At 43.3% G+C, this 24,570-nt stretch overlaps 1 protein-coding gene across 1 annotated transcript in view; it reads left to right on the top strand.

Annotated features, from left to right (window-relative positions):
- Nucleotides 1-24,570, top strand: part of DAPK2 (death associated protein kinase 2) — a 144,473-nt gene that overhangs the window by 104,889 nt on the left and 15,014 nt on the right. Inside the window, exon 10 of the mRNA XM_073619163.1 lies at nt 21,018-21,107. Coding sequence (XP_073475264.1) covers nt 21,018-21,107 — 90 coding nt within the window. The remainder of the gene's footprint in view (nt 1-21,017; nt 21,108-24,570) is intronic.

The following is a 24,570-nucleotide window of genomic DNA, read 5'->3' as shown; positions in this document are numbered from 1 at the left end:
CTGGTCATGGAGGCAGAGAACACGGGCATATGGTAAATTGGGTCAGTGGACCAATATGACCGCAACTCACTCTTTTTTATTTATGCCCATGTTGAGGGAAAGGCCCAGAAAGGTCTTAAATTCAGAGACCGTAATTGGTCTCCAATCTCTGGCAAGGGAGGACTGGGGAATAGTGGCGATGTGTTGACCAGCGTATAAATTGCTTTGGTCCACAATAGATCGATAGAGATCTTCGGTGAAAAACAGCGAATAAAAATCCAGTGGCGTAAAATCATCTGTTTGCACCTGAATTCCGGGTTGGCCAGTGAATGGGGGAAGTACGGGTGCTGCAGAAGTGGTGGGTTCCCAATTCGGATTGGGGAATGCAGCAGGAAGGGCACTATGGGCACGACGGGGCTGTGTTCGTCTTCTTGGTGGCAGCGGGTCACTACTAGTGCTTGCCACCTCGCCAGCTTGAACTGCACTTATGGGACTCGCCACGTCACCACGTGATACTGCAGTGCTGGATGTACGACCAGGGTGTACTAAGCCGCTGGTGCTTGCCAGTTCACCAGAAGGAATAGCAGCGCTAGTACTTCTCTGCTCCATACGAGGGACCTGCGGTTCTTGCACTTCAAGGACAGAAGAAGAAGATTGGGGTCTGGTACGCCTGACCTTGGCAGGGACCACAACTCCGTCGTCAGAGCTATCTGTCATGGAGCCGCTGTCCTCTACAGGATCGTATTTTGAGCCTGAATCTGACAGATGAGTGACTTCCTCTTCACTATCTGTCATGCTCAGAAACATGTAGGCCTCTTCACTAGTGTACCTTCGATTTGCCATTTTGGGCTCTAAATTTAGGGGTACACTAGTGAGACTCACAGGCAAAAAAGCTCCTGACTGTTAGCGACTGATTCAAAATGCTACCAAAAAACTGTTAACGATCGCAGGGATCAGGCCTGACTCTGCGAACGCTGCAGTTATGTGTGCTTAGTGTTTTGTAAGTGTCAGTGATCGATCGATACTGCACTTGGGTGGGCTGGGCAGGGCTGGGCCGAGGGGCAAAATGCAGGTGCTAGCAGGTATCTGGGCTGATCCCGCTAACACTGAGTTTATGGGAACCCTAAACTGCTGGGGACGCTAGTATAGATCTGATCGGATCAGATATCGATCCGTTCAGATACTATACCACTAAGGGAGGTGTATGCTGCGTGCATGGGTGTTAGCGATACTGGCACTAACCTGACGCTGCCTGGGGCGACGCAGACCTTATCTGACCCTAAAAACAAAACTTATATCACCGCCGGGCAATTAGAGGGTTAAACCTTTATTAGCTAATAAACGGCGGGTGCCCTAAAACTATAATAAACTATAATAAACAATCTAACTAACCAGCGTCACCCATAACACTTATACGGTGATCGCTAGTGAAAGGGTTAACTAGGGGGCAATCAAGGGGTTAAAACCTTTAGTAGGTAGTATATGGGGTCCCTGTCGCTATAAAACGCTGACGGCGAACCTATATACTTACCTCCCTAACTAGCGTCACCTGTGTCACTAATACAGCGATCAGAAAAACGATCGCTTAGTGACACTGGTGACGGGGGGTGATCAAGGGGTAAACCTTTATTAGGGGGGGTTAGGGGGGTAACCTAGACCTAAAGGGGGGTACCCCAGACCTAAAGGGGGCTAACCCTAACTGCCCTACCACTTATAACTGTCACAAACTGACACCAATGCAAAAAAAAAAAACTGCTATTGGTGTCACTGTGACAGGGGGTACAGGGGGGTGATCGGGGGGTGACTGGGGGGTGAAAAGTGTGCCTGCGTGTTCTACTGTAAGTGTAGTGTTATCAGATCATCAGAGGAATGATCTAATTGGCCGTGAGCGATCGCGAGGGGGTGGCCACGAATGGATGGCCTCCCCCTCACCTCTGACCACCCGGGAACAAATGCCGGCTGCCTCTGGCACCGGGGGGGGGGTCTGATTGGACCCCTCGCCCGCGGGAGGCAGATCACGTACAGGTTTGTGATTCTGCCTGCCCATGCCATTCTGCCAACGTATATCGTCGTGAGGCGGTCGGCAAGTGGTTAAAGCAGTTTGTGGTGATGTTCACAGTCAGCATCAGTAATACCATATTCTGGCATCACTTATTTTGGATGTGTAATTGTTGTTTTAAATTTTCCATTTAGCTTGGCTTAAAGTGATTGTAAACCCTCTTTTTTTTATTTTTTTAAAATAACAAACATGTCATACCTCCATTGTGCAGCTCGTTTTGCACAGAGTGGCCCTGATCCTCGACTTCTGGGGTCTCCCGGCAGCTCTCGTGACTCCTCCCTGCATCAGATAACCCCCTAGGAGAAGCGCTCTCCCGGGGGGTTACTTTGTGGGCACGCTCCCGAGTCCAGCATTTGCATCCATAGACACGAATGCCAGACTCGGCCCCGTCTCCGCATCATTGGATTTGATTGACAGCAGCGGGAGCCAATGGCTGCACTGCTATCAATCTATCCAATCAAGAGCCAGGACCCCATGGAGAGAGGGAGAGCGCATCTCCACTGACGGAAATTCGGGGCTCAGGTAAGTAAAACGGGGGGGCTGGTCACTGTCAGGTGTTTTTTTTTAAGGTGAAAAAACACAAGGGTTTACAACCTCTTTAACCACTTCCCGCCCGCCAGCCGTCAAATGACGGCTGGGCAGCGTGGCTCTTGTTCTGGGTGGACGTCATATGACGGCCCTCCAGAACGACCTCTCTTGTACACCCGTCGGGGCACGCATCACGGCGATCAGTGATGCGATGTGTCAGTCTGAAACACCGCTACACCGATCTTGGTAAAGAGCCTCTGACGGAGGCTCTTTACCACGTGATCAGCCGTGTCCAATCATGGCTGATCACGATGTAAACAGGAAGAGCCGTTGATTGGCTTTTCCTCACTCACGCCTGACAGACGCGAGTAGAGAAGAGCCGATCAGCTGCTCTCCTGACAGGGGGGGGGGTCTGTGCTGATTGTTTATCAGTGCAGCCCCCCCTCGGATGCCCACCCAGGACCACCAGGATGCTGCTAGGACCACCAGGGATGCCACCACACTGGACCACCAGGTATGCCACCCTAGACCACCAGGGAAATGCCAATCAGTGCCCAGGCAGCTGCCAATCAGTGCCCATCCCCAATGCCTGCCAGTGCCATCAGTGATGTCTATCAATGCCATCTATCAGTGCCCATCAGTGCTGCCTATCAGTGCCCATTAGTGCCGCCTATCAGTGCCACCCATAAGTAGCCATCAGTGCAGCTTTTCAGTGCCTATCAGTACCATCCATGAGTGCCCATCAGTGCCACCTATCAATGCCCATCAGTGCCACCCCTCAGTGCTGCCTACCTGTGCCCATCAGTGCCACCTATCAGTGCCCATCAGTGCCACCTCATCGGTGCCGCCTTATCAGTGCCCGCCAGTGCCGCCTTATCAGTGCTCATCAGTGAAGAAGAAAATCTACTTATTTACTAAATATTATAACAGAAATAAAAGAAAAACTTTTTTTTTCCAAATCTTTAGGTCTTTTTTTGTTTAGCAAAAAATAAAAAATGTAGAGGTGATCAAATACCACCAATAGAAAGCTCTATTTGTGGGAACAAAATGATACAAATTCTGTTTGGGTACAGTGTAGCATGACTGCGCAATTGTCATTTAAACAGTGACAGCGCTGAAAGCTGAAAATTGTCTTGGGCAGGAAGGGGGTGTAAGTGCCCTGTATTGAAGTAGTTAAATACAACAGCAACACCCCAATCTGATCAATTTTCTCTTGAAAAGGGGCTTTTTGGGGTGAATTTGGCTGTGACACCTCATTTTATATTAAGCAGTAATAAGTCTGAATTGACTGGTGGAAGTAGGAGTCACAACAAATCTTAAACCCCATAAGTCCAGGTTATAATGAACTTTAAATAGTGTGTTTGGACCAAACTGGTCCAGAGAAACTATTTCTTTCACTAACACATGCAGATGTTTGTTGTGTGCACTATACAGTGCTGTCTTCTGGCAGAGGGACGGGAACTTCCCATCTCCCTCCCAAAACAAAATCGAGTCAGACTGAGCACTGCTCGGCCATTCAATAGAAGCCTTGTATTTTCTGAATGGATACAAGGTTTCCTGTAATTGGTGATCGTGATGTCATCCACCTGCCTTTCAACCCCAGCCACTGAGAGAAAATCCTATATTCATTCATAAAATACAAGACTTTCTGTGAATAGCTGAGCAGTTCTCAACCCAACTCAATTTTGTTCTGGGGGTGGGGCAGTTAGTTCCCTTCACTCTGCCAGAACACAGAGCTGTATACTGTATGTAGCTGATGCCACATTCAGTTTATACAGCGCACACAGCAGTTTCATGTGTTAGTGAAATGAAGGGGAAAATATCTCAATTATTAGATAAAAAAAATAGCTAAGATGTTGAGAATTGAGAGCTATCAGGTGTTGTGGACAGATAGATAATGGTCTTTAAAAGGATTTTGGGTGTACAGATCTGTGCATGAAATGTACCCCAGCACTGCAATTCAAAGAACTTGTGTAGTTTGTTAAATTATATATAAACCCGATCACTAAGATCTCATATAAGCTGTAACATGATAATATTACTTCGAAAGCCTTTTTTATTTTAATCGCTAGCTTTATTAACAACTGATGATACAGATACCCCTATTTGTGAACGTTGTGTTTTGGGATATTTCTCACAATCTCCTGCCTATAAATCACCCTGTTACATGCTCTCCCAAAGGATCTGTGCTGATGCACATTGCCCAAGCATATTTCACTGTTGTCACCATTTTATAAAAGCCCTTAAAAATACAGCAACAATTAGGAAATAAGCCCTATGAAAAAACACATGTAGCCTGCTGTTACTGAAGTTCTTGTGGACAGGGACAGGCAGTAAATTGGCAGCTGGACATTAGCATTAAAATGTAAAAAAAGCATACAAAAAGGTAACAACCCCCCCCCCCCCAGTTCTCTAAAATACACAGCATTTTGCTACCTACAGGTATATGACATTCAATAAAGGTTTACAGGCCTACAAGCCCAACACTAATCTCTGCCAATGCAGTTTGTCAGTAGCACTTCCTATGCTTTCCTTATCAGAACTAAAGCACATTGTTAAAATAGTTGCTGTGGCCTCATCTTTTTATAATGAGGGGGTTGGTTTGTCCAAAAGTCTATTGAACCAGCCAATACTTCCTGATGTTCACCCCGAATGTAAAGGCAGCCAGTCCGAAAGAAGCCAGCCGAACTAAAGGTCTGGCAATTGATACCTGATCAGCACTCTCAGTTTTTTTTTTTTAATTCTTTAAATAATGTTTGGGGGTTCTAAGTAATGTCTACCGATTTCTAGCAAAAAAAAAAAAAAATGATTTTAACTTGAAAACAACTGTCAGAAAAAGGTTTAGTGTTTAAGTGGTTAAACGTTCCTAATTTACATACAGAAGTCCATTCCTTTGATGTAAAAGACAAATTGATACAATGTTTAGACTTAACATTCCACTGATAGAATGTTTTAAAACTTGGCAGACTGCCCAGACTTTGACATTTGACTGCTGAGAGCAGAGAGAAAATTCTCTGCATACCAAAGATCAGGAAGATTGGGAAACCCTTTGTTAAGATTGCAAAGGGGAAAAAATTGTGATAACGATTCTTGACGATTAATAGTGCAGCTCTAATGTGTTCTGGTGGGGGGAAGAATACAATAGTTCAGCAGGGGAGATCGCTGTACTGACATTGAATTGGATTTGAAGAAAAGATAAGATTTGGTGTGTTCAGCTAGCCACTCTTGTTGGTGAATGAATGAATGAATGATTTGTAAAGCGCTGCAAATGCGAACTGAATCGCCTCAAGGCGCTAGAGCCGTTCTGTGTTGTCAGCTTCTTAGAAGAGGTAGGTCTTGAGTTTTTTCCTGAAGGCCTGATAGTTTTCTTCCATGCGGATGTAAGTCGGAAGAGCGTTCCATAGCCGTGGTACTTGGACTGCGAATCTTCGTTCTCCCTTTGATTTGTAGCGGTATTTGGGAATGAGGAGGAGGTTTTGGTTAGATGATCGAAGACTGCGATTGGGTGTGTAGTGTTTTATTTTCTCTCGGAGGTATTGAGGAGCATTTCCTTGTATGGATTTGTGGGTGAGGCAGAGGGTCTTGAATGTGATCCGATTCTTTATGGTTAGCCAATGTAGGCTACTCAGTGATGGGGAGATGGATTCCCAGGGTTTTTTCCTGTTAGTGGTCTTGCCGCCGTGTTTTGGATGAGTTGTAAGCGCGCAAGCTGATATTGGGGTAATTTTATGTAAAGGGAGTTTGCGTAGTCGAGTCGGGAATTGATCATTGTTCCAACTACTGCTGCTTTGTCCTCTTCTGGGATGAAGGGGATGAGTCTTCGTATTAGGCTGAGGAGATGGTGAGATCCGCTAACTACTGATCCTATTTGTGCATCCATTGACATTTCTGAGTCAAAGATGACTCCAAGACTCTTGGCTTTGGTGCTTGGAGAGATGGTCTGTCCAAAGATGGTGGGAGGTGTCCATGGGGTCTTAGTTTTGGAATTTTGGTTAGCATGTAGGAGAAGAAGTTCTGTTTTTGAACCGTTGAGTTTGAGGGAGCTAGTGGTAATCCAGTCGTCTATCAAAGTGAGGCATTTCTCTAGTTGCTGATGATGGTCTTTTTGTCCGGTGATGCGAAAGTAGAGTTGAGTGTCATCAGCGTATGAGTGGAAGCAGAGGTCCGATTTTCTGATGATTTTGAGGAGTGGGCGGATGTAGATGTTGAAGAGCACTTGTGACAAGGGTGAACCTTGAGGGACTCCACAGGAGATTGCGCGGGTTTCAGAGGTGAATGCTCCTAGTTTCACTGTCTGAGAGCAATTCTCTAAGAAGGATGCAAACCATTGTAGACCAGAATCTGTGGCTCCTGCTACTTCTGTGAGGCGGATGAGTAGAGTATTGTGGTCCACTGTATCAAATGCTGCACTGAGGTCTAACAGTACCAGGAGACATGATTCTCCGTCATCTGCTGCTTCGAGGGCGTCGTCCCATATTTTGAGAAGTGCCGTTTCTGTGCCATGGCCTGGGCAGAAGCCTGATTGCAGAGGGTCCAGGAGTTTGTGTGTGTCCAGGTGGCGTTGTAGCTGTTGTACTACTGCTTCCTCCATAATCTTGGAGATGGTGTTGAGGCTTGTTATCGGTCTGCGGTAGTTAGAGTCCTTAGGGTCGAGGTTGGGTTTCTTTAGCAGGGGTTTGACGATGCCTTGTTTGAGGGTGGTCGGAACAATCCCTTCTTTGAATGACTGATTTATGAGGTGTGTTATAGCAGGAGCAAAGATGTCGGAACATTCTTTCAGGAGTTTTGTGGGAATGATGTTGTTTGGTGATGTGCTATCTCGAAGGCTTCTGATGATGTTTTTGGTGGTGTCAGAGAGAAATTCGGTGATTGTGTGATGTTCGTGTTAATATTCTCTTTTTGCTTTGGTTGAGTGAGGTTGGTTGTTTTTTTCTGTTGAATTGTTTTCCGAATGTTGATGATTTTGTCGATAAAAAAATTTGATAACGCAATTCTTTCCTCCCACAGAGAATGCTGGTCTTGGTAGTTTCAGTCCTATACAAAGCTATGGGGCCGCTCTGTGCTGGAACTTCATATTCCAGAGTCCTTTGCAGCTGCTCCCTGCGGCTTGTTAAAGTCCCTCTGATTGGCTCCTGTAACTGCTCCTTTAATTTACTTTCTTCCTCCTGCCAATAGGGACACAGAAGGAGGCTGCAGAATGAACAGCTGCTCTATGTAAGTCAGCTCATATTACATTAGATTCAGTCAGTGAAACAGGAAGAAGGGGGGGGGGGGGGGTGAGATGCAGATGGGAAAGGCAGCTCTCTCCCTCTTTCAGGCTGGAAAGCCTGTGTACATGACGGCGGCCAGCTTGGCGGGGTCGCAGGAGATACAAGACACCTGCTACATATATATATATATATATATATATATATATATATATATATATATATATATATATACCCATATGTATATGGGGATTGGGGAAATTAGGTGTCAGTAATACAGGCTTGTGAAAATAAAAGTCCCTTCATTTCTCTGCTAAACAAACAGAAATTCCTTTCTTCAGTAAAGAGGCTCAACTTCAGCACACAGCACAAAGTCAGAGGAAAGCCCCAACAGAATAGTAGCACTGACCTGTGTGTGTCAAGGTAGTTCCCAGTATACTCTGGCTGTCAGCACAGTTCTCCTGGTTCTTTAACAACAGAGATTATTCCTCCTCTCTGAGGGGTCGTTCACACTATCCTATATGTGAAAATGCAGTGCTTTATTGTGCAGGCAGGGTACAATGCAATGTGTGTTTCAGCGCATTTTACTTTTTTTAACCATATTTGAATCACATAGTGACACTTCATGCATATATCTGCATATAGATTAAGGTCAGATAGGAGGGTATGGCAGCAGACTGTATGCACGGGAGAGAAGTACAGCGGGTATGACAGCAGGCAGTATGTACAGATTAGGATTGTGGATGTGCAGGAGAGGTATGCAAGGGCAATATATGCAGAAGGAGAGTGTACACTGTATAACAGAGGGCAGTGTATGCAGGAGAGGAGAACAGAGGGTATTACAAAGTGCAGAGGATACTGCAGGGGGGAAATGTGTGCAGGAGAGGAGCATGGAGGGTATGGCAGTGGGCAGGAGAAGGGTATGACAGTGAGCAGTATGTGCAGTAGAGGAATCTGGAGGTATGGCAAAGGGCAGTATGTGCCGAAGAGAATTGTGGTAGGTATGTTATGTAGGTATCAGGTGTTATGTGCAGGAGAAGAGCGTGGAGGTTATGACAGTGGGAGGAAAAATTAATCTTTTGACTCATAAATGTTGGTTATTGATCTTTCCTAAGCAACAAAATCACTAGAAAATGATGACTGAAGCCATACAGATTACAGGGGTATGTGTCCCTTAATGCTTTACAAAACAGAGTTGCTGTATAACAGCAGCCGTGGAGCTGAGGTTTTTACACAGACTGAGAAGGAATAGAGATTTAAATCAGTGCCCAGGAAGTGGACCTGGTAAGATTGAAGCAGGTAATTTGGCGACAGTGGAGGATTGTGGGGATCGTGTCAGCAGCAACACGAATTGTGAAGGTGGTGGGGAAGACACTGAAATTAAAGGAGTGTGTCAGTGGAATTTGGGAGATTGAAAAGAAGACACCAAAATATAATCAGGATTATTAGCTGGGACTGCGTCATGAAGTCCAGGAACAATGGAGGTAGTGGTGGGATGTGGGAGATGGAGCAGGGCTTTGTTGCTGTGGATTTTTCAAATAACAAATTGGGCAGAGGAGCTGATATTTGGTGTGGTACGCTTAATAAATGTGAGGGATTATCACACATATGCTGGAGACTGTGTGCTGAGGGTTACGCATAAGACTTGAGGGGGTAGCTAGGGATGCGCTAAGAGAAAACCTAGGGATTCGCTGGTGGTTGGGGGGGTGAAGGTTCATCAAATCCAACTTAAAAACATTTGCAAACCCTGAACTTTGCAGCATACCCCATTAAAGTTCAACGGTGGCGCAAGGCGGCAGCAGTCGATTGCCAAATCTTGATACTAAATTCTGCTCGTTTTCAAGGCTAGTTGGCAAGCTACTGTAAAAAAAAAAAAAAAAGACACAGGGAGTTGGTCACTGCGATGGGGGACATTTAACAAGCCAAAACAATTGTTAAAAATACCATACAACAGAAAGAGTGTCCTTTTAATGCGACTTTAAGGGTGACATGGAAAATTAGTTCTTTAAATACTACACTTGGGAAATGCCTTAAAGCCCCAGACCCCCCCCCCCCCTTACACTGACACCAAGCCGTTTTTTGTTTTTTTTTCTGATTACTGCATTGGTGTCAGTTTGTGACAGTTAGTGTGGTAGGGCAGTTAGTGGTAGCCCCCTTTAGGTCTAGGGTACCTCCCTAACCCCCCCTAATAAAGTTTTAACCCCTTGATCAGCCCCCGTCGCCAGTGTCACTAAGCGATCGTTTTTCTGATCGCTGTATTAGTGTCACTGGTGACGCTAGTTAGGGAGGTAAATATTTAGGTTCGCCGTCAGCGTTTTATAGCGTCAGGGACCCCCATATACTACCTAATAAAGGTTTTAACCTCTTGATTGCCCCCTAGTTAACCCTTTCACCAGTAAATCACTGTGTAACTGTTATGGGTGACGCTGGTTAGTTCGTTTATTTTTTATAGTGTCAGGGGACCCGCCGTTTATTACCGAATAAAGGTCTAGCCCCCTGATCGCCCGGCGGTAATATGCGTCGCCCCAGGCAGCGTCAGATTAGCGCCAGTACCGCTAACACCCACGCACGCAGCATACGCCTCCCTTAGTGGTATAGTATCTGAACAGATCAATATCTGATCCGATCAGATCTATACTAGCGTCCCCAGCAGTTTAGGGTTCCCAAAAACACAGTGTTAGCGGGATCAGCCCAGATACCTGCTAGCACCTGCGTTTTGCCCCTCCACCTGGCCCAGCCCAGCCCACTCAAGTGCAGTATCGATCGATCACTGTCACTTACAAAACACTAAACGCATAACTGCAGCGTTCGTAGAGTCAGGCCTGATCCCTGCGATCGCTAACAGTTTTTTTGGTAGCGTTTTGGTGAACTGGCAAGCACCAGCCCCAAGCAGCGTCAGGTTAGCGCCAGTACCGCTAACACCCACGCACGCACCGTACACCTCCCTTAGTGGTGTAGTATCTGAACGGATCTATATCTGATCCAATCAGATCTATACTAGCGCCCCCAGCAGTTTAGGGTTCCCAAAAACGCAGTGTTAGTGGGATCAGCCAAGATACCTGCTAGCACCTGCATTTTTCCCCTCCGCCCGGCCCAGCCCAGCCCACCCAAGTGCAGTATCGATCGATCACTGACACTTACAAAACACTAAACGCATAACTGCAGCGTCCGCAGAGTCAGGCCTGATCTCTGCGATCGCTAACAGTTTTTTTTTGGTGAACTGGTAAGCACCAGCGGCCTAGTACACCCCGGTCGTAGTCAAACCAGCAGTGCAGTAACACTTGGTGACGTGGCGAGTCCCATAAGTGCAGTTCAAGCTGGTGAGGTGGCAAGCACAAGTAGTGTCCCGCTGCCACCAAGAAGACAAACAGGCCCGTCGTGCCCATAGTGCCCTTCCTGCTGCATTCGCCAATCCTAATTGGAAACCCACCACTTCTGCAGCGCCCGTACTTCCCCCATTCACATCCCCAACCAAATGCAGTCGGCTGCATGAGAGGCATTTTCTTTATGTCCTCCCGAGTACCCCTACCCAACGAACCCCCCCAAAAAAGATGTTGTGTCTGCAGCAAGCGCGGATATAGGCGTGACACCCGCTATTATTGTCCCTCCTGTCCTGACAATCCTGGTCTTTGCATTGGTGAATGTTTTGAACGCTACCATACATTAGTTGAGTATTAGCGTAGGATACAGCATTGTACAGACTAGGCACACTTTCAGAGGGTCTCCCAAGATGCCATCGCATTTTGAGAGACCCGAACCTGGAACCGGTTACAGTTATAAAAGTTAGTTACAAAAAAAAGTGTAAAAAAAAAAATATATAAAATTAAAAAAAAATAGTTTGTTTTATTGTTCTCTCTCTCTCTCTATTCTCTCTCTATTGTTCTGCTCTTTTTTACTGTATTCTATTCTGCAATGTTTTATTGTTATTATGTTTTATCAAGTTTGCTTTTCAGGTATGCAATTTTTTATACTTTACCGTTTACTGTGTTTTATTGTTAACCATTTTTTTGTCTTCAGGTACGCCATTCACGACTTTGAGTGGTTATACCAGAATGATGCCTGCAGGTTTAGGTATCATCTTGGTATCATTCTTTTCAGCCAGCGGTCGGCTAATTAGCCTCTAGACTGCTTTTACAAGCAGTGGGAGGGAATGCCCCCACCCCCACCCCCCACCGTCTTCCATGTTTTTCTCTGGCTCTCCTGTCTCAACAGGGAACCTGAGAATGCAGTCGGTGATTCAGCCAGCTGACCATAGAGCTGATCAGAGACCAGAGTGGCTCCAAACATCTCTATGGCCTAAGAAACCGGAAGCTACGAGCATTTCATGACTTAGATTTCACCGGATGTAAACAGCGCCATTGGGAAATTGGGAAAGCATTTTATCACACCGATCTTGGTGTGGTCAGATGCTTTGAGGGCAGAGGAGAGATCTAGGGTCTAATAGACCCCAATTTTTTCAAAAAAGAGTACCTGTCACTATCTATTGCTATCATAGGGGATATTTACATTCCCTGAGATAACAATAAAAATGATTAAAAAAAATGAAAGGAACAGTTTAAAAATAAGATAAAAAAGCAAGAAAATAATAAAGAAATTAAAAAAAAAAAAAAAAGCACCCCTGTCCCCCCCCTGCTCTCGTGCAAAGGCGAACGCAATCGTTGGTCTAGCGACAAATGTAAACAGCAATTGCACCATGCATGTGAGGTGTCACTGCGAACGTCAGATCGAGGGCAGTAATTTTAGCAGTAGACCTCCTCATGTCATGTTTGGTATCCATGCACTCGGCCTAAGATCATCTTTTTTATTTCATCAAACATTTGGGCAATATAGTGTGTTTTAGTGCATTAAAATTTTAAAAAGTGTGTTTTTTCCCCAAAAAATGCGTTTGAAAAATCGCTGTGCAAATACTGTGTGAAAAAAAAAATGAAACACCCACCATTTTAATCTGTAGGGCATTTGCTTTAAAAAAAATATATAATGTTTGGGGGTTCAAAGTAATTTTCTTGCAAAAAAAAATAATTTTTTCATGTAAACAAAAAGTGTCAGAAAGGGCTTTGTCTTCAAGTGGTTAGAAGAGTGGGTGATGTGTGACATAAGCTTCTAAATGTTGTGCATAAAATGCCAGGACAGTTCAAAACCCCCCCAAATGACCCCATTTTGGAAAGTAGACACCCCAAGCTATTTGCTGAGAGTCATGTCGAGTCCATGGAATATTTTATATTGTGACACAAGTTGCGGGAAAGAGACAAATTTTTTTTTTTTTTTTTTGCACAAAGTTGTCACTAAATGATATATTGCTCAAACATGCCATGGGAATATGTGAAATTACACCCCAAAATACATTCTGTTGCTTCTCCTGAGTACGGAGATACCACATGTGTGAGACTTTTTTGGAGCCTAGCCGCGTACCGGACCCCGAAAACCAAGCACCGCCTTCAGGCTTTCTAAGGGCGTAAATTTTTTATTTCACTCTTCACTGCCTATCACAGTTTCGGAGGCCATGGAATGCCCAGGTGGCACAAAACATCCCCAAATTACCCCATTTTGGAAAGTAGACACCCCAAGCTATTTGCTGAGAGGTATAGTGAGTATTTTGCAGACCTCACTTTTTGTCACAAAGTTTTGAAAATTTAAAAAAGAAAAAAAAAAAGTTTTTTCTTGTCTTTCTTCATTTTCAAAAACAAATGAGAGCTGCAAAATACTCACCATGCCTCTCAGCAAATAGCTTGGGGTGTCTACTTTCCAAAATGGGATCATTTGGGCCACCTGGGCATTCCATGGCCTCCGAAACTGTGATAGGCAGTGAAGAGTGAAATCAAAAATTGACACCCTTAGAAATCCTGAAGCCGGTGATTGGTTTTCAGGGCCCCGTACGCAGCTAGGCTCCCAAAAACTCCCACACATGTGGTATCCCCATACTCTGGAGAAGCAGCTAAATGTATTTTGGGGTGCAATTCCACATATGCCCATGGCCTGTGTGAGCAATATATCATTTAGTGACAACTTTGTGCAAAAAAAAAAAAAAAAAATTGTCACTTTCCCGCAACTTGTGTCAAAATATAAAATATTCCATGGACTCAACATGCCTCTCAGCAAATAGCTTGGGGTGTCTACTTTCCAAAATGGGGTCATTTTGGGGGGTTTTGTGCCATCTGGGCATTTTATGGCCTTCAAAACTGTGATAGGTAGTGAGGAGTGAAATCAAAAATTTACGCCCTTAGAAATCCTGAAGGCGGTGATTGGTTTTCGGGGCCCAGTACGCGGCTAGGCTCCCAAAAAGTCCCACACATGTGGTATCCCTGTACTCAGGAGAAGCAGCTGAATGTATTTTGGGGTGCAATTCCACATAGGCCCATGGCCTGTGTGAGCAATATATCATTTAGTGACAACTTTTTGTAAAATTTTTTTTTTTTTTTTTGTCATTATTCAATCACTTGGGACAAAAAAAATAAATATTCAATGGGTTCAACATGCCTCTCAGCAATTTCCTTGGGGTGTCTACTTTCCAAAATTGGGTCATTTAGGGGGGGTTTGTACTGCCCTGCCATTTTAGCACCTCAAAAAATGACATAGGCAGTCATAAACTAAAAGCTGTGTAAATTCCAGAAAATGTACCCTAGTTTGTAGACGCTATAACTTTTGCGCAAACCAATAAATATATGCTTATTGACATTTTTTTTTACCAAAGACATGTGGCTGAATACATTTTGGCCTAAATGTATGACTAAAATTGAGTTTATTGGATTTTTTTATAACAAACAGTATAAAATATCATTTTTTTTCAAAATTTTTGGTCTTTTTCCGTTTATATCGCAAAAAATAAAAACGGCAGAGGTGATCAAATACCATCAAAAGAAAGCTCTATTTGTGGTAAGAAAAGGAAGCAAATTTCGTTTGGGTACAGCATTGCATGACCGCGCAATTAGCAGTTAAAGCGACGCAGTGCCAAATTGGAAAAAGTCCTCTGGTCCTTAGGCAGCATAATGGTCCGGGGCTGAAGTGGTTAAACCCTAAGTCCAGGTTATAATGAACTTTAAATAGTGTGTTTGGACCAAACTGGTCCAGAGAAACTATTTCCTTCACTAACACATGCAGATGTTTGTTGTGTGCACTATACAGTGCTGTCTTCTGGCAGAGGGACGGGAACTTCCCATCTCCCTCCCAAAACAAAATCGAGTCAGACTGAGCACTGCTCGGCCATTCAATAGAAGCCTTGTATTTTCTGAATGGATACAAGGTTTCCTGTAATTGGTGATCGTGATGTCATCCACCTGCCTTTCAACCCCAGCCACTGAGAGAAAATCTTATATTCATTCATAAAATACAAGACTTTCTGTGAATAGCTGAGCAGTTCTCAACCCAACTCAATTTTGTTCTGGGGGTGGGGCAGGAAGTTCCCTTCACTCTGCCAGAACACAGAGCTGTATACTGTATGTAGCTGATGCCACATTCAGTTTATACAGCGCACACAGCAGTTTCATGTGTTAGTGAAATGAAGGGGAAAATATCTTAATTATTAGATAAAAAAAAATAGCTAAGATGTTGAGAATTGAGAGCTATCAGGTGTTGTGGACAGATAGATAATGGTCTTTAAAAGGATTTTGGGTGTACAGATCTGTGCATGAAATGTACCCCAGCACTGCAATTCAAAGAACTTGTGTAGTTTGTTAAATTATATATAAACCCGATCACTAAGATCTCATATAAGCTGTAACATGATAATATTACTTCGAAAGCCTTTTTTATTTTAATCGCTAGCTTTATTAACAACTGATGATACAGATACCCCTATTTGTGAACGTTGTGTTTTTGGATATCTCTCACAATCTCCTGCCTATAAATCACCCTGTTACATGCTCTCCCAAAGGATCTGTGCTGATGCACATTGCCCAGGCATATTTCACTGTTGTCACCATTTTAAAAAGGCCCTTAAAAAATACAGCAACAATTAGGAAATAAGCCCTATAAAAAAACACATGTAGCCTGCTGTTACTGTAGTTCTTGTGGACAGGGACCGGCAGTAAAGTGGCAGCTGGACATTAGCATTAAAATGTAAAAAAGCATACAAAAAGGTAACCTCCCACAGTTCTCTAAAATACACAGCATTTTGTTACCTACAGGTACATGACATTCAATAAAGGTTTATATCCACTTTAACAGACCTGCCAGTGCCTACCAGCCCAACACTAATCTCTGCCAATGCACTTTGTCAGTAGCACTTCCTATGCTTTCCTTATCACAACTAAAGCACATTGTTAAAATAGTTGCTGTGGCCTCATCTTTTTATAATGAGGGGGTTGGTTTGTCCACAAGTCTATTGAACCAGCCGCTACTGCCTGATGTTCGCCCCGTGTGTACGGCAGGCAGTCCGAAAGAAGCCGGCCAAACTAAAAAGGCCTGCCAATTGATACCTGATCAGCACTCTCAGCCAATGGCTGAGAATGCTCACTGATGTGTTCTGATGGGAGGAGAATACAATAGTTCAGCAGGGGAGATCGCTGTACTGACATTGGATTGTTAGTACAGCGGTTCCTTCTGAGCTCTTCAGTTTCTTTTCGCTCAGCCCGCTGGGTTGAATGAAAAGAGAATCACAGTGTGTACCCGGCTTTAGTTTTAAGGTGGGGCAGTGCATTATGGTTAATATGGTGACTACCCATGCTATTTGCTGAGTTCATGAACCTTAAACATGGAAGATTCACCAGGAAACCATGGTAATGGGAACTTGAACCTCATAATTAGAGTTAACCTAAAAGAGGTGGGTTCTGAGAGCTGAAAAGTTACCGTACATGCCTAAGGACTGAGCACTGAGGAGATAGTGCTGAGGATTGGGCACTGTGGGGTTATCACATAAACGCAGAGAAATGAGCACTGAGGGGTTAATGCACCCTAGCTTCTTCTTTGTGGGGCTGATCACTCATGTCACGTCTATCCCAACGCAGGTGGTCAGACACTATAGCTGGCTACTGTGTGCTTCACCCATAGCAGTCCCCTTTCCCATAAGGCAAGCAAGCCTACCGTTACTCGGTTGCCCCCAGGACTTATACACAATGCTCTTGTGCCTGGCCAGCACACCAGGGAACTGAGCAAAGCAAATAGATACTTGTGGTTAGCAGAGAGATAACGTGGTTCTGTGACAGTCCAGGTAAAAAGGCAGGCTGAGTTCAAGGAATAGTCAAATAATCCGGTCCAAGGTCATACACAGGGAAATCCAAACTAGCAAAGCAGGGCAGACAGACAGGGCGCTTGATCAGGAACAACACACTTATCACTCACTATCACAAGCACCCAAATGAGGCTTGAGTTGGCTTATAACAGGCTTGGTCTCCGCCCAGAGACTAATCACATTAATCAGCCCGCAGAAGGACAGGCAGACAAAGAGAGTGCCATTGCCAAACCCCGGATGCTGGAATGAAGATCAGGAGCATTGACAACTCAGTGGTTAATGCACATACACTATAGACTGTTTACTGGTGGATGCATGCTCATACTGTGCTAGTGTAAAACTGGCACAAGAGCTCTGTGTACTGGAGGCACATCTTAACTCTGGTATAGGCACTGGGGTGTGATGTGTTTGTGCTGGGGAAGTTTACTTTCCATTGTGTGGCTCAGGATTGTGTTTGTGTGTGAGACCAGTGTAACTCCTAGCATGCACAAACACAATTCTGAGCCACACAATGGGAAGTAATGAAAAAACTTTACTTCTGCACAAGCACAGGGGACAGGGACTGGTGTTGACTTGAGCTTCCCTGTGTGTTTGATAATGTCGCCTGAGCCAACAATGTTGTTGGGTACAACTTGGTCCAACCGTTTAACACTAGGTTGTTTGCCATCTTGGATCTAGCAGTCAGGATTAACCAGCAATATGTTGTACCAACATCACCACAAAGGTACAACTTTTTTTATCATGATAAATGTATTGATTATGAACATACTGTTTTCTTGGATACTCTGTTACTAAATTACTAATTACTAAAAAGAAGACCTAATCACACAGGAATACCGTAATTACCTGGAAACACTTCCCGAGCCCACCAATTGAACAAAAGGTAGACAGAGTGAGTACATTTTACTGAAGCGGATGGGCCTCTTGGTCGGTTGGAGATGCCAGAGAAGAGTCCAAACCTGTTTTTTTCCACCCTTTTTCTTTTTCCTTTTTTTTTTCCTCTATAGTCAATAAAAATGCAGTCCATGCTGTTAATACTGGAAGTTATATTAACAACACACATGCTAGACGTGGGTGTTCTGCAAAGACCTAATCTGCGACCTAGTTTTGGTTTTTTAATTGCTATTTAAGATGTGCTTCCCATTTACAGCATGCCTGGGACAATTATAATATGTTTGTACCTGACTGGTTATGTTTGTCTTGTAATATCTTTTTCTTGGTGGATTGTATAAATAAAGGATTTAAAAAAAAACTAAAAAGGAGAAGATATAAATATTCAGGACTTACAGGAAATATTTTTTTACCTTACAAGACAATATTTCTGGGATAGCTATATAAGCACAAGCTTTTTATGTTAGAGTTGCAATTATTTTTAGCCTAGGCTAGGCTGGATTTGCCACGTATCACTGATGTTCATTTTAAACCCGGTGTATGATAATTACAGTTCTTAGCACTGAAATTCCTTGTCAAGTGGTGCTAAGCACTTGTATCTGTAAGCAGAGTTTAGTATTTTCTGATGCAAAAAGAGACGCTTATGTAATATATAGTCTCATTCTCTTCTGTTGTTTTGTCTACTGTTGAGGTTCACCTGTACAGCACATGTCCAAGTGACGTATGATCTCGTCCAAATGAGATCTACACATGGACCTCATCACATTCTAGACTAATTCAGCTGCTCCCTCAAGGTCATACACGAGGACAGGAAGCTAAGCTAATCTAAGGAATGTTCTCAGAACTTTTTTGGATAACATTCAATGACTGTTCTCTTTCTGCAATTGCTATAGTAAATTTGATTATGTGAACTTCCTACTTCCACTTCAAAAAATGATAATTTTATCAGATATTTATATATATATTTTATTAGATTCCACCCATTCAAAAAAGAGTTACTTTTGGGCTGAACTCCAGGCAGATATAAAACACTAATTATCAAAGTTATGTATTATTAAAAAGTCATTTTTGCATTTAAATGCAAGTATAACAAGTATTCACTTTGTATCAGCCTCCTGTAATCCCTATTATCAAAAAAACAGTAGTTAACTATGTAAATGTGAGAACTCCAGGAGAAAACTGAAGCTAACCCCTACTCAGAGGTATATAAATAAGTACTGATATATCAAGAAGAATGAATGCAGGATAGCTCAGCAATAATATGCACCCTTCTCCATTCTTCAAAGGCTGTGAAGATTATTATTATTATTATACAGGATTTATATAGCGCCAACAGTTTGCACAGCACTTTACAACATGAGGGCAGACAGTACACTTACAATACAAATCAATACAGGAGGGATCAGAGGGCCCTGCTCGTTAGAGCTTACAATCTAGAAGGGAGGGTCAAGTGGAAACAAAAGGTAATAACTGTGGGGGATGAGCTGATGGAAAAAATGAAAATACAGTTGTTAGGTGTGGGTAGGGTAGGCTTCTCTGAAGAGAAGAGTTTTCAGGGATCGTCTAAAAGCTAATAAAGTAGGAGATAAGCGGACAGATTGGGGTAGGGCATTCCATAGGACTGGAGAGGCTTTGGAAAAGTCCTGGAGGCGAGCATGGGAGGAGGTGAGGAGGGAGCTAGAGAGCAGGAGGTCTTGAGAGGAACGAAGAGAACGAGTAGGTTGGTATTTAGAGACTAGGCTAGTGATGTAGCTGGGGTCGAAATTGTGGATGGCTTTGTACGTAGTTGTTAGTATTTTGAATTCAATTCTTTGGCCGAGGGGAAGCCAGTGGAGGGATTGACAGAGAGGAGTGGCAGACACAAAGCGATTGGTAAGGTGGATGAGTCTGGCAGCAGCATTCATGATGGATTGAAGAGGTGATAGACTGTGTAGATTATAGTTTATTATCTGAATTCTGTTTTTTCGAGTTTAAAGGTAAGGTGGAAAAATATTATAAGTTATATTTAATACAGTATTTGTAACATTGTACCTAGGTGGGGAAGCAAAGCTAGTCTTTTATTTACCTGTTTCCGAATCAGTGAGATATTACCGTTAGGTCATACAGCACTCATTCATTCCTATGGAGGGTTCTAATTTGTTCCATAGAAATATAGAAGAGTAAAGAATAAAAAAGTGGGCCCGACTCAGAAGATGTTTACAAGCTGCTGTATGATCTAATCAGAAATATCTCACTGGATTAAGGACAAGTGAGTATAATAGATAGGAGGCTGAAAGCTGGAGGCAGGAGGCAGGAAAAGTTACAAAAAAAATTGGTCTATGTTGATGGGCTTTGGGTTTGTATTGATACTCTCCTGAAATCTTCAGAATTCATTGACAGGTGCATTTGACCTGCAGTTGATCTCCTCTGGACTTGAATGTCCCTGCTTCAATTAGATTTTGCACCCCTATAGATTTCTATGGGCATGCAAAGCCCATTCAAAGCCCAAACAAAAGCCCATTGACACAGTCCCTAACTGTGACCCACACATCCCAGCTCGGAATCGAGCCCGCACGAGTGCCCCCCATAGCATATGGGGGCACTCATGAGGGAAGAGGAGGAGCCAGGAATGCCATTAGGGGATCCCAGAAGAGGAGGATCGGAGCCTCTCTGAGCAAAACCATTGCACAGAGCAGGTAAATATGACATGTTTACTATTTTCAAAAAAATGTACCTTTACAGTCACTTTAAGCTGGCCATAAGCTAGCAGATTTTCGAATTAGCATTAGTATGACTTTCCTGATTGAACACCGCATACACTGTTAAAAAATAAGTTGTTCAAGAATAGTTTACCATTCTGCTCCTTCAAGTTGCTGTCGACTATTTGTATTGCCCCACATCTACAAATCAGATGCAAATGGGTGTATTATCTGAAAATATGCTATCTTTATTTGTTGTAGGCAACATAGACAGTTTTTATTTGAACACATGTTTAAACTGCATTCAATACAATAACTTTGTGAAAAAACATTCTATTCTTTATAAAGTTCCATGTGCACAATAAAATATATACACACAGATGCATAGGCACACACACATATATATATATATATATATATATATATATATATATATATATATATATATATAGTATTTAATCTTAATGTACAGTATAACTGATCAGGTAATATTTTTGCTCTCTCCTTTACAGCCGAAAGATAAGCATCAACTCTTTGTAAGAAAAAAGTCCATTGTAAACTTGGAGAACTTAAGGAAGCAATATATTCGGAGGCGCTGGAAGGTAATAAGTTGATATAGTGAATCAAATACTGTACAGACACGTATAATACCATATATAAAACATCACTTATCCCTTTTTATTAGATGACACAATTTAATTGGATGTACCCCAATGGCTTTTTAGTGACATGAAAAGGGCAACGATATGCTTCAAGCCCTAGTAACCAATCACAGATCAGCATGTAACAGTTTAATGTATAACGTAGATTGACAAACCTGTGATTGCTTTATGTAGCACCCTCCTAGTTAGGTTGCTATAGGTGGAAAACTTAATTTTTGGGTCCCCTGTAACAGAGGAGCAGTGCTTAATTGCTTTTGGCTGTTTTAGGTTCTGCTGGTGCAGGCTCAACTACTTTCCCCTGCAAAATTCCTGTAATTTCTTGAATAAAGTGAGTGGGAGAGGCAGACCCTTACCTGCATATTCATGCAGCCTCAGCCAATCCCTGGCAGGAAGAATAGCTAGTAAAGGGCAGAGAGGTGAATAAATAGGCTAGGGCCTTGAACAGCAGGTCCTTGGTCCTCTGGGAAACAAGACGACCCGAGGGCTGAGGCCCTCTGTGCTGCTAGCTACAGAGAAAAATAAATCCTTTTTTTGGTCCCAGCTCCATCTAGAGCTTAGGGACCCATGTCCAGAGCCCCCTGAAGCAGTTCAGGAAGTTATTGCAGAGGATCCAATCTGAAGGCAACCAGTACAGAGGCTGGCTGGTACTACAAGAAGCATTACAGTGCCCAAAGCACAGTGAGTACTAGCTTTAAAGTGTTACTAAACCCAGGACACTGCATTCACTATATCTGGTCTCCCACAGTACACAGAACATGGAAATGCAACTATTTTAGTAAATATAGACAGCTAAATACCTTTACTGATCAGCAGTATATAGCAGTCTTGTGACTTCTATCAGTTCCTGGTGAAGCCTGTAGGAGGAGTTTTTATACTGCACTGAGCTGTTCTATCAGGATGCAGGGCTCTTGACCCTCTGTCTGGACATGTCTGGACAGTGCCGATTGGCCCTGTGCTGATCACATGCACTCTCCCAAGAAAAAAAAAAACCTCTAGCAATGCACACCAAACTGAGCATGTGCAGCCTGACTCCAAAGACTCTGTCTTATCCGGACTTGTCCAGGGGGATAGTGCAGGGAGGGGAGGATCTGTGAATACAAGATCAAGCAGCCTTTTTACACAATGCAGAGGATTAACCCCTTCGGTTCCACAGTGAGTATAAAAAGCATGCTTTACTGCATATACAGACTGATTTTACTGTTGTGGGTTTAGTAACACTTTAAGGATCTTAAAGAATTTCCTTACCATGTTTGGGAGAGCTCACTACAGTTCTGACTCAGGTTGTACCTCTGCGTTGTAGTTCTCTTATTCTGAATTCAAGAGGGTGGTTGCACCCTGAAGAGACAGAACAGTTGCAGGTGTCCTCCTTTGTGTTTCTACTAGTTTTGGAGGATTCCTAGGCTCACCCACACCCTACCCAAGTTAAACCAGCAAATAAACTGAAAAAGACATGCACTGCCTGATTTCTGACTTGAGTGATTGTGAACTACTGTGTGCCTGGCTGCCATATGCCTCACAGGAAATGGAACCTGGGATATTACAGACAGCCCAGTCTGGAACCTGTACTACATTAGTATGGTTACTGCATTACTCCTTCCATAAGATCACAACTCCCCTTAGCTCTGCTTGGTGGTTTCACTTAGTTGTCTATTCTTTACAAGTCTAAAATCTAAGCAGTGTATATCTTATTTCACCCTTTTATGACCAGAGGTCATTGAAACTTAGATGCCCTGACAAAATTTAGCAGTCAGAATGTGTAGGTTAACTATACAATAACTCTGTAACTAGCTTGTTTACCTAACTCCGTTTTAAGGACATATAAGATTTTTATTTGATACATGGTTTTAATCATAGGTGTGCTCAGCGTATTGCATTAGGATGTGCACCCCAAAGCTCAAATACAAGAAAGGATCGTGCAGCAAGCAGCACCATTTACATTTACAATAAGCTTGTCACCCGAACAAAAGCAGGAGCTTCTTTTTGAACGACAAACATGCATGGGGCAGCCCATTCAAGTGAATGAGCTGCTGTATGCGACACACAGAATTGAGTAAATGATGAAAACCCCACCCCCCCAAATAAAAAAAAATGGCTTGGGGTCCCCCCAAAATCTATACCAGACCCTTGTCTGAGCATGCAGCCCGGCAGGTTAAGAAAGGGGGGGTGAGTGCCCCCCCGAACCATGCCAGCCCACATGCCCTCAACATGGGGGGGTAGGTGCTCTGCCCCCCTTTAAGAAGGGGGCCCCCAGATCCCAGCCTCCCCCCCATGTGAATAAGTATCGGGTATATAGTACCCCTACCCATTCACCAAAAAAGTGTCAAAATGTGCTAAAAACACAGAGACAGTTTTTGACCATTCCTGTATTAAAAAATAAAAAAACAGTGTCCCCCGATGTAAATCCACTGTCAATCACGCCGACTGCCGCACACGAAAAAGAATACAAAAACAAAAAGCTCCCACCGTCGACGGAGGCTGGCTGCCTACTGCAGACTCCGCCGTTTGACATTTCTTATTTAGGTAAGGGGTGGGGCCACCTGGCTACATGACTTTGTGGTTCTGCTGTTTTTTGTTTTTTTTTCTTCGTTTTTTTAAATTTGCGGCTTTTCTTTTACAGTCAGCTGTCAGCGGGGAAGCCGCAGACAGCTGATGAGTCATCCGTTAAGGACAAGGCGGTTGGCTTCCTGGCCCGCTGCATGGCAACCAGGTATTTGTCAAAAAACAGCATGGGGGTCCCCTGCATGTGATACCCCCAGCAAAACCCTGGTGGTAAATATCACATGTTTTTTACTCTCTGGTCCGTTTGTGAATTTTTTTTTATGAATTGGACTTAATTTACCGCATGTGATAATTTCTGCAAATGAGTAATATGATACCCTTATCGTATGCGGTAAAGTTTAGTGAATTACCCCTATGCTCTGCTCTATACGTACTACAATTCCCATAGAACTGAATGAATCTATATATAGATATGTAGTCCATCTCGGGAAAAGGATGGCTGGGAAAGGATACATACATAATGAGGATGCATACACTTGCATACATAAGGGGTAATGGAGAAAGGATGTAGCCACCCTAGAACAGGAAGTCTGAGAACAGCAGAAAAAGCTTGCATTTGAGAGATGAAAAAATAACAAGAGAGAAATAAAAGGTACATTCTACAAGGGTATTTGATCCCCTGCTGATTTTGTACATTTGCCCACTGACAAAGAAATGATCAGTCTATAATATTAATGGTAGGTTTATTTTAACAGTGAGAGACAGAGTAACAACAAAAGTATCCAGAAAAACGCATTTCAAAAAAGTTATAAATTGTTTTGCATTTTAATGAGTGAAATAAATATTTGATCTTCTATCATCAGCAAGATTTCTGGCTGATTTCCAGGTGTCTTCTATACAGGTA

This window comes from Aquarana catesbeiana, linkage group LG03 (genome assembly GCF_042186555.1).
Source record: "Aquarana catesbeiana isolate 2022-GZ linkage group LG03, ASM4218655v1, whole genome shotgun sequence".
Classification (NCBI taxonomy): domain Eukaryota; kingdom Metazoa; phylum Chordata; class Amphibia; order Anura; family Ranidae; genus Aquarana; species Aquarana catesbeiana.
The sequence above is the reverse complement of the archived record's forward strand: the minus strand, read 5'-3'. Positions and strand labels throughout refer to the sequence as shown.